Source organism: Temnothorax longispinosus, chromosome 10 (genome assembly GCF_030848805.1).
Source record: "Temnothorax longispinosus isolate EJ_2023e chromosome 10, Tlon_JGU_v1, whole genome shotgun sequence".
In the NCBI taxonomy this organism is placed as follows: Eukaryota; Metazoa; Arthropoda; class Insecta; order Hymenoptera; family Formicidae; genus Temnothorax; species Temnothorax longispinosus.
In genome coordinates this window covers 11,471,165-11,485,256 of record NC_092367.1, presented here as the reverse complement: position 1 = coordinate 11,485,256, position 14,092 = coordinate 11,471,165, and the positions used below count along the sequence as shown (strand labels likewise).

Genomic DNA, 14,092 nt, shown 5'->3' with positions numbered 1-14,092 from the left:
GCACTTATCACTTAATTAATTATTATTACTTTAGAAGTGTAGAGAATTGTAAAGAGGTCGTGATACAAACAAATAATATGGAGCAATATATGTATCTACTAACCCTTAGCTGGCACTGTGGGGTATTAAACGCCCCAGCCTAGTTCAGTTCTAATTTAAGCCCCTTTATAGTACGAAAATGGTACTAAAAATGGAAGAGTTATGAATTTTTGAGTGAAAATAGTCATTTTTTTGTTTTTTTACGTTTTCCAATTTTTTTCAACTTAATATTAATAATATTACATTTTATCAAAATAACCTATGACATCTGTTAAAACAACATTCGAAGACTATCTTGGAATTTTTTTAAATGAAAAAAATCAATAACTTCCTTGCAGCAAGCATTTTAGTGGTGAGGTCTGAAACGACTCAGTGTGCCAGCTAAGGGCTAATGATATTGGTACGTGTTTAATTTTGTATTAAGGGTCGGCAGGAGACCCAGGCAAACTCAGGTGCACTTTATGCACTAGTGCAGTTTAAACTGCACTTTAACTCCGTATTTTATTTATTATAAATTTATAAAAGCAAAAATGCAAAATCGGGCTCTTTAGCGCACGGCATTATTATATAAAGAGTATATTTAAAAAAAATTCACGAATCTATGTAACTTATTTTATGAGAAATCTTGTTATTACGAATCCGTAACAAGATTTCTCATAAAATAAGTTACATAGATTCGTGAATTTTTTTTTAATATACTCTTTACATAATAATGCAGTGCGCTAAAAAGCCCGATTTTGCAATTTTGCTTTTATAAATTTATAATAAATAAAATACGAAGTTAAATTGCAGTTTAAACTGCACTAGTGCATAAAGTGCACAGAGGCTGACAGAGGTCTCCACCGTGACTCCTGCCGACCCTTAAGGGCCCTGGATACCCAGGTCAGCCATCTTGAATCAGACACTGAAATATGGACAATTCTTACGGAAGATCTTAAATAAGAAGGAGTCACCGTACGATTGAATATAAGCGCTCAAATGAAAGATGAAAACATATTGTATGTTTACTTGCTCACTAATTTGCTGGTCCTAATATAGAAAGTGTAGTAACAGTGCAATGAAAAATTGACAGCTGATGCGGTCGGCGTAACACTGTTCTGGAAAACTGATTTATGAATACTGATAACACTTTATTGGATTACTATTTGAGGCAATAGACAGCACATTGACATAACCAACAAACTGAAGCTCAATAATGCACAATTTTTAGTACGATTAATGAGTTATTTTACCAATGAGATCTTCCGCAAGACACTTTTTGACATGTTTTCCGCCGCGAGCCACTCGAGAGAGTCGAGAGTCGACTGGTGGGGCACACGCACACAAGAGAAAGAACGTATCTGAATGCACAGGTATCTTGTGTACGTTTCCCCCACCAGTCGACTCTCGAGTGACTCGCGGCCCAAATCTAGTAATTTTGTATGAAGCTTCGAAGCTTCTTCCAGTAGGTGTCGTGCCACTCGACCGCTGTATTTTCCGTGACTATCCAGGGCCCTTAAGATTAAATCTTTCAAAAATTTTTGTACAGATATAAATCTGAATTATTGTAAATTGTCCTTCACTGCACTCCGGGGCGCCCCCACAAACGCAGTGAAGGACCCCCGTGAGGTTTTAGTGGGTAGGCTGCACGTGCCGCTTGCGACACGCGTAGAATCCCACACTCCCCTCGTTCCTCTTCCCGGAGGGCGAGGGGGTCTTTCCCCCCTGACACCGGAGGGCTACTGGGCGTAGCTCGGTAGTTGAAGATTTCCTCACGTAAAAAAAAAGGGTACGTGTTTAATTTTGTATTAAGATTAAATCTTTCTAAAATTTTTGTACAGATATGAATCTGAATTATTGTAAATAAATTATATCTAAGTAAGTTTATAACTCCTGAAAAATTTATTAAGTTAACGCAAAAGGATTGTTGTGTGTAGATATATGTGTGTTGTTATTAATTTTAGTGTTCTTTCTTTACACAGAAAGAAAGGACCCCGCTCTAAATATCATGAAAATGAGCCCCGGCGAAAATGGCTGAATTTGAAATATGTTGTACTTTTTGGGTCACTGAACAAATATTTCCTCAGGCAAAATGTCAAAAAATGGACAGTTCCGTCGTTTCAACCCTTCAAATATATAAAATTGTAATTAATCCTTAAAAGCCTTAGGTCTGACCAGCAAAGATGTCACTTTTGGATCAATGCGGTTACCATTATAAGGAAACAATAGGAATTTTTAGTGAACAAAATAGTTAAAAATTTTTTGTTTATGATAGTACTGTTTAAACAATTTGTTATTGTTTACAAGAACTGATTGTTGATTTGAATTCTGTGGGATCATAACCGAAATGTATATGGCGCTTTCCTATATAACGCGCATTATTTATTGTAAAATTAGCAATAAACAAATGGCTGATAGTGAAACCTATTCCAGTAGCCTGACCCTTATGTTATGAAAAAAGTAGGTACTGTTAAAAAACAAGTACTGTTATAGATACAGAAAATCAATATCAATGTTTCTTATAACATAATAATGTTTGTATACTATTACTACGTTTACGCGAGCGTTACTTCTGTAGTAACTTACGATAATTCCTTCGCGTAAACGGGATTTTGTAGTAACTTACGATAATTTATTCCGCGTAAACGAGTGAATTACCGTAAGTTACTACAGAAGTAACGCTCGCGTAAACGTAATATATGTAAGATCAGCTAAATCTAATGCAGGGTCTACAATGCGAGTCGTAAGTCCTGAGTTGTAAGAAATTGACCAATCACAATCAATTATTCTCCTTAAATTCGATTGTGATTGGTCAATTTCTTACGACTCACGATTTACGACTCGCATTGTAGACCCTGCATAAGTCAACAATGCTAGGATTGTTAGGATGATCTCCTTGTTTCAGAGTGATCCACAATCAAAGATTAATATCAAAAGGAAGATTAATAATAAATATAATTTTTTTAAATAGTTTAAGAGAGTTTTTAAAATGCTGAGAAATGATCCCGCACTTAAACATCATGAAAGAATAAAACACAAAATCCGAGCGTCTAGAAACATCGTTAGTACACAATAAACTTTTTGATAGAGCATCCGTAGACACTGATAGCAATTAAAGTGATAATTAGCATGGTAATTCTTTACAATAAGGCCTTTTCCGAATTTTGATATTTTCTTGCGGCTCTCTTAGTAAAAACCTTTGTTGTGACTCCGACAGTGATGATTTATAATCAATCGGGGGAGCCCGAAATAGTATATTGTCACCAAGGGGAGAAAGCAGCGTTTTTTAGACGAGTGTTAAGTTTGCCGCCCGAGCCGAAAGCGAGGGCGGCAACGCACACGAGTCTGAAAAAGCTTTTGACTCGAGGTGCACACGATATTTTTCACAACACTTTTACGGAAAGTTTGACTTTTATGCCTAGAGAGAGGCGAGAGTGGCCATTTCACGCCAGGGCTTACTTTCCGCCCGCTATGCCGCCCTGGCGTGAACGTGGCCACTTTCGCCCCTTTCTACAGACATGGAAAGTCGAACTTTCCGTGGAGGTGTTATGAAAAATATGTACCCTACCTATTTTTTTACCAATTTTTTTTCCTATTTTTATATCTATTTTTTTCAACATGCCGGACATACGCACACGCGCGCGGGGGGAGGGGGTGGTGCAAGGGCGGGCCTTCGGCCCCTCCTCCCGCACTCACCTCTGCCGGTAGGCAGCGTGGACCTCGTTTTACAACTGAAAGTATGTACATGCTAAGACTGTGGTCCGATTCACACTCACAGCGTTGAAAGCATCGCTCCTTACAACTGTACACACGGTGTGTGTGTGTGCGTGTGCGTGCGCGTGTGTGCGTGTGTGCGTATGTGCGTGTGTGCGTGTGTGCGCGTGTGTGTGTGTGCCCCCCTTTTATGCATAAATACCGTTGTTTGTTATGATTTTGTTCGTCGTGTAGTACATTCCTCGTCTTCCTTTCCTCCCGCTCCTACTCGGCTTCATGTAAACAACAGTACAAGACACTGACTGCTGTATTTGGATAATAGAGAATATACCGACACTTTCTCTCAGTATACGAACAGAGATAATCGATCCTTTTAAGGGCCACAAAAATTAGTAAATAAAATAGGTAGGGTACATATTTTTGGGCTCCCCCGATTGATTATCACTGTCGGAGTCACAACAAAGGTTTTTACCAAGAGAGCCGCAAGAAAATATCAAAATTCGAAAAAGGCCCTATTGTAATGAATTACCATTATCATAATTAAAAGATGTATTAATTTAGTTAAAATTGAATTTGTAAATTAAGTAATATGATTATTAAATAATCATATGAATACAAGAAAATGTTGATTTTAACTATGTTAATACTCGTGTTTTTTTAGGTGAACATCGCGCGGGTAGCTTGGCCGGAAACGCTCGCAACAGTTGCGAGAGAATGCGTATTTCCAGTTTAGGAGGAATCAACGATCATACCGACAACATGGACAATCCTTCGGCAAGAGAAGACATTTCCGAAATGTACGTATCTAGGTAACGGTACATTTATTTAATATTTTTCATGAAAATTATAATAACACATTTGTCTATATTTTTGTTTATTAAACAAAGTGTATTTATTATATTATGTTTTTAACCCTTAAATGCCACACCTCTCAAGAATCTCGTAAATGACACATGGGGTCTAAAAGACCCCAGCATGAAAAATGTCTCCTTACTCATTAATTTTTTTATATTTAGTTATGAAAATTATTTTCAATGTTGTTCAAAGCTTAAAAAAGAGATTAAAATGCTTATATTGTTAAAATTTCAATTTCAACATAGTATAAAAAATTAAGTAAACTGAGTACTGTTAAGTGTACAAACGGGTAGGTCAATCATTCAACTATCATCAATGGGAGCATGAGCTCCATTTTTGGCAAGAACATTTGAAAACATTTTATTCTAAAAGGTAAGGTCTGGGGTCCGCTGGACCCCGGGTGGCATTTAAGGGTTAAAATTTTAGAAGTTATCAATTCTATTCATATTTTATTATTTTATTTTTTGTTTTAACTTTACAAACTATAATTTGTATAGATTTGTTTAAATTTAAACATTTTAGTTAAATGTGTATATATACTTTAATTTAAGTTGTGAGGCATACCCAGAAAGTAATGCAAAGAATTTTTTTCCTATGAAAAGTATATTACATCTTTTATATTACATTGCAATCTTTGTGATTTTTTATATTATTTAAACTTTATTATATTATTTTTAACATGTTTATTTCTAATGCTATTATCTTATTCAAATTAATTGTGATTTGCGGAATTTTAATTAATTTAGTCTGTTACAGTTAATAATTTATTTTCTAAAAAGTCAGGCATTAATACTAATCAAATTAATTATTAAGTAGTTTATTTTAAAAATCTCACTATTGAAAATTAGATACTGAATAGAGTATTCGTGTTATTGATTTATAATAAAATTTTTGTTTTGGAAAAATAAGACATTAATCATTAAGTATGCATTTATATTTAATAATTAAATATAATTAATACATTTAATGATTAATATCTAATTTTTTCAAAACAAAAATCTTGTTATAAATAATAATTTTAAACAATTATATTTATTTTGACTTTTTATATACCTAACTATAACGTATCATGAAATACGTAAATTTATATGTTTTTATGATATTATTTTGCAATCTGATTGTAAGAGGGATAAATTGTTTTCTTTTTTTGACGATGACAATTATTCTGCTCGAGGTAATGTAGTCGAATTTTCTTGTTTTTTTAATCTTAAAACAACCTAGCTTCCAAAGCGCGGATCTAACTCGCGACAGATCAGAGTTCGGAGTAGGTGTGGAGGAAGACACAAGACTCGGTTTTTCTGGTGTATGTGAAGCTAGCGTCTCATTTTACGGAAACTCACAAACTATTGAGAGTTCTGACTCCCTTTTCAATAGTTCTAGGGGGGGTTTTGAAAGTTCCCTCGAGTGAGGGAAATTACGGTGCCTTATACCCGATTGGGTAAACTGACACAAACAGAATTAAGCCCAAATAAACAACTCAAAACTTAATACACACAACACACTAGCGTCAATTATTATATAACTTTGCCAACCTGTTTTAAAAATTTGAAAACTATATATATATATATATATATATATATATATATATGTATATATATATATATATAATATAATATTATATTCTCTTCTCTTAATAAGGTTATGTATATCTATCTCCGCGAAGTACCCCTCAACTCTGAGCTCCTCATCCATATTCACTCTCAAATCATCATATCTACTACATCGTTGTAAAATGTGATCCAAATCCTCACGCTTGTAGCCACATTTGCACCTTTCTTCATTCACATAGCCCTTTCTCTTTAAAGAGACACCAAGGTTTAAAGAGACACGAAGATAATGATTGGCTAATCTATTGATGAGTGTCACAAAGTATCTCTCAGCGTTTATTTTACAGAACCAAGGCCTCAGAGCTTGCCTATCGTAGAAATTCTCAAAGTAGGAGATACCCCTATATTCGGAGTCTCTTATTAGTGATTCCTGAGTGGAGTCCCACGTTTCCTTCCTGGCGCGTGTCATCAAATCCCCGATTGGCACCTCGATTCCAGGGTCAGCTTCCTCACGCGCAGCCTTTTTGGCAACACTATTAGCCACTTCATTTCCAGCGATACCAACGTGAGCCGGGATCCAAACGAGTACGACTCTTCTATCGTAGTTCCTCTCCAAACTATACAGATGAAGTCTAACATTCGTAGTAGCGGTTCTTATGTACATTAAAATGATTGTTGCGCACAGCCTCAAGAGCCGACTTACAGTCTGACAAGATCACAATATGTCTGTCTCTGGTCCCTCTGAAGGACCATCAATTCTAAAGAGGACTTAATAGCAAACGCCTCAGCAGTGAAGGATGAGCATACTTTCGGAAGACTCATCTTATATGCAATTTCTTGATTATTAATAACAATACTGGCGCCAGTAGCGCAATTCGTGTCTCATCATGTGAACCGTCTGTAAAAATAATCTCCGAAGAAGGTCTTAATTCATATTTGAAAATTACATTACGGACGAGTGCCTCATTAGCTGTCATTAGCTTTTCTAAGTTCTTCAATTGAGGTATCAACTACCGCCTTACACGCGTGTGCACCGAAAGACCCTTGGAAAATCTCGAATTTTCTAGATTGACCAATTTTTATCTTGAATGGGAGGTATTTCTTCCAAACAAGAGACATTAGGGACAATTTGTACATTGGCTGGCAATAACGGGCGAAGTTTTCCCGTTCGTAAAGTCGTTGCAGCTTGTAGCACAAGCCGTTGTCGTTGTACGCAATAGTCTTGCCAACGAAATTTCTAGCAAGCATCTCGGCCCGATCTCTAATCAATCTCACCTTGGCCTCAGCAACAATAACATTATTGGGAGTACTGTTTCTGTACCCCAAAGCCGTGCGAATACCCATGTATTGAGTTCTTTCCAGCTTAAGCTGATAAGCACTTTCCCTGGGATAATACACAAAGTTACCGTAATCAAATAAGTATTCGATTTCGCTCGATAAAGCAATAGCTAAATAATAGAAACGGCCAAATTACGAGCTATTAATGGTGTATATTTATTAAAACCACTTTGATAACGAATGTGTTCGCAATATAAAAAACAACGTCGACGTTTCGAGCCTTACTTGGCCTTCTTTAGAACTAACCGCATAATTCCAATTTAATCGCTCCTTAGAATTTAACGCATCAAATCAGCCGCAAAAAAGGACTGAGAATTCGCAACGGTCACATTATGTAAAATGTCAAAACCTCAGATGATTCGTCAAATGTATATCGGTCGTCCCCTCCGCTGCAAAAACGACGCCAATGTCCGTGATGTCTCTCCATACGCGAATCTTAATATGTCATCCGACCGTCTTAATGGTAAATAAGAGACGCATGTGATGGTAAATAAGAGACGCATGTAATCTCTCGCGGTGATCACACGTACCGTTGAGACGATGGAAGGAAGTCTCCGTTACCTTCGCTGCACTGACTTCTTATTTACCATTAAGACGGTCGGATGACATATTAAGATTCGCGTATGGAGGGACATCACGGACATTGGCGTCGTTCTCAAAAAAGCCGCCAAAGTATATTCACCAATTCACCTACGCACATAGATGCCCGGATGTCCGAAGTAATTTTGACCAAACTGTCAACGCATGATCTACCTCTCCTGAAACCATTTTGAGTCTTGCTGAATTTATTCTTCTTTTCCGCCTACCAGAACAGTCTCGTTGATCATACGTTCCATTAATTTGCCCATGCATGACGAGAGATTGGTCGGGGGCAGAATTCCTTCTCATCATGTCAATGGCTCTGTTCAGCTCAGATCGTTGAAACGAAGACTTGAGAGCAGCATCCTCGTATAGCTCACCAAAATCACGCACTGGCTCCATGCCTACACAAGGAGTAGCAAGCTTGTTGATTTCCTTTTTAATTTCTTCCTTTCTATTATTAGTTTGTCATTTATTCCACTCTACATCTTTCTGGCATTTTTAAGAATTCTCATGGTATTCCACACGTAACTCATAAATCTATTAATTTTCTTGCAAAAATTTTCAAATTTTTCCTTCTTACGATTAATCGTCTTCCTGGCAAGAGCGCACAATCTTCTGTATTCCACTCATGTGTGTAAGCTTTTACATCTCTTAAATGCCGTGAAAGCTTGTTTTTTATTTTGGATAGCACGATCGCATTCCCCATCCTACCATCTATGGGGTCTTTTTCGCTTGTTGAGGTCAGGAGGGCAACCGCATTTGCTCCTATCGCGTCGTCTGCCGGAGGCACGGTCACCGCGCCTCTCAAAGTACCAATAAAGCGATTATAGTATTCATTTAGGTTCTCCTTGAACAGATCAATATGCTGAAGCAAATTGGCTTTAATATCTCCATTCACCAAGTCGTGAAACTGTGTGACTAAACCTTTTTTTTTTATTTTTTTTTTTTATTCTGTTTATAACCTTTCTGTAGATCCGTTCCTGATAATCGAATAAAAAAGAAATAGGGTAGTGATTGCTGCCCCAAGTTTCCTCCAGTTGCTGATAGTCAATTCTATCAATGACACCTTCGGTTCCAAAGTAGATCCAGGTTGGAATCCCGTTGGCCGCGAAAGCCCACTCTAGACTTCGTGTCAACATTGAAACAGAAAAATTCTTTGTCGTTTATAGTATTAAACAAGATCTCATCATTGCCATTGGTAAAATCACAATTCTAAACAGTATTATGGGAGTTCAAATCACCCAGAATAATGGTGTCATTGCTTTATTCCAGCTCGCACAAAGACCGCAGATCTCGTGAGGCGATAGATTCCCATGTCTGTATACCGCAATGTTTAAATTCGCAATTAATTGTGGTTTAGATTTTTTGTTCTGATACCCACTGTATCATAGCCAAAAGGGAGGATGTCAGTATTACGAATAATTTCAAACTCAATATGAGACCGAATAATCGACACCGACACTTCACCGCTTCCTAGCAGTTCGGGCTGTGCAAGGTTTTGTATCCTGAAAAATACATCATATTACCAGAACATTTCGTTTCCGTAAGAACAATGATATCATAATCCAATATATATATGCTTGGAGAGCTCATTCTTATTGCTTTTAAATCGTGCGACGAGCGGGTGTCCTTTTACGACACGCGGGATAGCAGGCTGACGGCGGACATCTTGTAGCGACGCGTGCGGAGAATCTTGTCGCGGTACGAGCGCGGATCTCGTGTCGACGCAGGCGGAAATCTTGTCGCGGCACGAGCTGAGATCCTGTCGGCGCGAGCGGAGATCTTGTCGCGTGGCTCGCCACCCGGTTCGACGTTTTCGGTTTTGCATATGTAGACACGTGTGGTTCACCGGCCGGCTACAGACGTACTCTCCTGCGCGCATCCGGCGGCGCCGCGACGCGAGGATGAAGAACCATGCCAATCGATTTCGATAGATATGCGGGTCGATATGCTAACGCTCGCGCAATTTGATTGGTCGCGAAGCGCTCCTGGAATCGCGCATGCGGCCGATAAGAACGGGATCGCGGTAGCGCTTCCTCATCCGTTGCGAAGGGCTCGCCGTGCGCGCGAACTCGCCCAATCCGGAACAAATAATGATTATTGATAATATTTATTATTGCATACAATCGATTTGTTTGCATCGTGGAAATTAATTTATACTTTATTAATTACAATTGTTTAGGGTCCAGCAAAATATTTCCAGTAAGCCAAAGACGTCAAACATCAACAGGTCTGAAAGTTATAAGGAGCGGATACATCATAAGGTAACTAAATGTATTGTTTATAGATAGATATTCAGCCACGTGATATAAAATTGGAGCGATTATTAATTTACAATGAAGATTTTTTATTCTATCTAACTGACTATCTTTATTAATTATAATTGTTACGACGTTTTGACTATTGGTTTTGGTCAATTGTAATCGTTATTATTTTAATTTTGGTCAATCCTTTTTAAAATCACTGTAAGGAATTTATTGCGGAAAATATCTTAGCCAGGGTTCGAACCTGGACCTCCCTATATTCCGTGACGGGCGTCTTTACCAACTCGACTGAAGCATGTGGTGCTATTGCAATAACTAGATCCAGGTTCTCACCTTGGCTTGGCAGGGATAATATTTTTTGCAATAAATTCTTCACAGTAATTTTAAAGAGGATGCTTATTTACATCGAAAGTTACATCAATTGAGAAGGACCAAAACCTATGGTCGAAACGTCATGACGATTATAATTAATAACGATAGCTAGTTAGATCAAATAAAAATTCTTTATTATTAATTAATCACTGATAAAGTAAAAGTTTCTGATGTGATTTGATTATTATATTATTATATGGTAGTATTAAAACTTAAAGATCAAAAATATAATTTTTATTTTTTTCAAAAAAGCTATGCATAATTATAATATATGGAATTTTAATCACAAATGATCGCATGTCCGAATTGGGCATGGAGGACATGGAGGAATTAAGATCGCGGAGTTTGTTTGGTCTCAATGAGTTAATGTAAATGCGATTATAATATTAGATACATTTTTGTCTAAACTGTAAAATTGACTTTGTTTTACAATGGTTTATATTATAACTTCCTAAGATGTCAATTTATCTCTCTTGAGAATATTTAATATTTATTATTTAATTATTAAAATTAAAGTCACGAGCTACGTGGTATTTTCTGTACATTTTTTAAATGTTTCTTCATATTTCGAAATATTGTAAACTGTTAGCACGTGGATCATTTAGCATACCGCTACACTATTCGTTAGCGAAGAGATCAATGATGTTAGTGTAGTTCTCATTTAAATTTAATTTGGGTAATTGTGTAGATAGGGGGGGGGATCACCTTGGATGACCTTGATATTTTTGTATGTTGCCAAGGACATTCTCCTGAGTGACCTTCAGAAGGTTTTAGCCCGCGCTTGTTATTTGTTAAAAAGTTATTAAAAAAGTTTGGAAAATACAGCAGCTATTTTGAGTATTGGAAGGTATAAATAACGGTAATTATGCAGTAATAGGGACCACTCTCCGATGACCTTGACCTTGACATATGTTGTCCTACGTAGGTTAGTTGACGCGCTTTAAACATTTAAATACTTTTAAAGCGCGTCACTAACCTACATAGGTTAGTTGACGCGCTTTAAACACTTAACTTCTGAAGGTCACTCGGGGTCATGACCTTGACAACATATGTCAAGGTCAAGGTCATCGGAGGCAGGCCCCTATTACTGCATAATTACCGTTATTTATGCCTTCCAATACTCAAAATAGCTGCTATATTTTCCAAACTTTTTTGTTAGTAACTTTTTAACGAATAACGAGCGCGGGCTGAAACCTTCTGAAGGTCAAATATCAAGGTCATCCAAGGTGATCCCCCCCATGTATACAATTACCTTAATTTGTAATTATAATTGCGTTTCTCCAATTACAGCGACAATTGAGAGAAAAAAGAAAAACCAGTGATCCGAATCTGTCCAAAACAAAGTAAGTAGTTTCGAATGTTTATTATTATTGTTAAAGTGTACTATGAATTCTCGAATTATTGAATAATAATTTAATAATAATACGAATTTAACCCTATTGAGTCACACTTCCCGAGAATCCCGAACCGGTCACACTGGGTGAAATACACCCCCAGCGTGTTTGCACGTATATAAAAAATTGTAGGTGACCTTAAAAAAAAAAACATTCTGTTGTAGTTTAAGTCTTCCTTAAAAAGATTGTATAGGTTTGATTTGCAAAAAATTAATTTAACATATGTAAAAAAATTGTTGAAAAAAAGTCGGAAAAGTGACTTTTCACAAAAACTGATATAACTTTTTCAATTTTTAAGATATTTTAATTTTTCAAACTGTCAAGGGAAAGGGTTTTTTCATCCTCAGATGACGCACTTTTCACTAATTATTGCAGTTTATGCGGCCGTTCCAAAAAGTATATTGATTTTGAGGTTATGAAGGTGCGATTTTTTGCGGAAAAAATGCCGAGAGAGAACTAACGGACCGAAAAATATACCACCGACGGGGATCGATACTTAAAGGTCCCAACTACCTGTAGATGGCGGCACAAAGCTTATTTCCATTGATTTACTGGGTCGTTTTTGAAGTTAAAAAACGCTGGGGTGTATTTTACCCAGTGACTCAATAGGGTTAATAATAATTCGAAATTTATAGTATTTTGTGCAATTGTTCTCACTAACCATATAACGTTAAAAGCAAAAGACCATGTAAATTTTTTCTTCACAAACGTGAAAATAAATTAATTCTTTCATGTTTTTTGCTATCCGTATTTAATAACATAGATATTTAATATTATGTTCTGGACTGAAGGGAGTGTTTCTTACACATTTTACTACTTAGCGTAGGTAATGAAAAAACCAATTTATTTTGATATATATGCAAAAAAATTTATCAATTTTTTAAACGACATGAATACGTCATAGTTTTGTAAGGAATCTAGAGCTTTAATTTGAACAAAATCTTCTATTTTTAATCTTTGCGTCCAGTCCTTTTGTTAGTAAATACTAGGATATTAACAATTATTATTTATTTGTATTCATTGTGTTAATTTAGTATTTTGGACATACCTTCCTTCTTAAACATTTCCTCGGCGTCAGCTTTGCGGTCAAATGTACACTATCACTATTTGACATCTGGCACGACTGTCACTATAGGTTGTAACTACTTAGTGCGTTGAACGCGCTGTACCGTGTCTCTTGATAACCTCCTGGCCGATAAATCTATATTAACCTAATTTACCTAAATAGAAATTTTTCTCCTGACCGATAAGTTTATTGACCTAATTTACCTACTAGATCGATAATAATGCGCGCGCGATTTATCGGAAATCAAGAGCCATCTATCGTTGAAAGTAGTAAAAGTTACGTTTCTTTGATTGAGAGACGACGACGACGACGACGACGTATCTTAATATGAAATTTTTACATTTGGACTTTGCATCGCAATATCTTCACTCGTAGGACACGTAGCGCAAAGACAAAAACACTCTTCTTTATAAATCGACCCCAAGATATCGATCAAGCCTACTTAGAACTTGATCCATTCACTCGTTATTAACCCTCCGAGAACACACCTATTTTTTCATTCACGGAGAACACTCTGGGTCAATCTGACCCTACACACACTTTGATCGTCCACCATTTTAAAGTGACGAGTGCGATCAGCTTGAAAAAATGTCCACATGTACTTGGAACATTGTTAAATTAATTGATATAAATAAAAAGTGCCGTTGGAATTATTTACATATTTAAAAAAATTAAAAAAAAATCATTTTTTTGAAAAATTTTTTTTTAATTTTTGAGTGTTTTTTTTTTTTTTTTTTTTAGTAATTTACGAACAAAATTTTATTTTTTTTATTAAAAAATAAAAAAACAGAGTCAAATTGACCCAGTGTGTTCTCGGAGGGTTAAGATCTCAACATCTCGAGTACTCGCAACTCGTCGCGTCGCGTAAAAGAGTCACGGTGCGGTCTCGCTTCGCGTGTACTTGACGCGAGATACTACCGTGTCTCTTGATCTAATTCATTT

General features: G+C 36.5%; 1 protein-coding gene across 8 annotated transcripts in view; it reads left to right on the top strand.

The window, feature by feature from the left end:
* Positions 1-14,092, top strand: part of Rhogef2 (Rho guanine nucleotide exchange factor 2) — a 250,749-nt gene that overhangs the window by 82,858 nt on the left and 153,799 nt on the right. For 7 of the 8 annotated variants that reach the window (XR_011734124.1, XM_071791544.1, XM_071791539.1 and 4 more), the window contains 3 exons: positions 4,394-4,541; positions 10,237-10,318; positions 11,981-12,033. Coding sequence is in view for 7 of the 8 variants with exons in the window: in XM_071791544.1 (XP_071647645.1) it covers positions 4,394-4,541; positions 10,237-10,318; positions 11,981-12,033 (283 nt within the window). In the remaining variant the exon portion in view is untranslated. The remainder of the gene's footprint in view (positions 1-4,393; positions 4,542-10,236; positions 10,319-11,980; positions 12,034-14,092) is intronic. The other variant, XM_071791542.1, reaches the window with a different exon arrangement.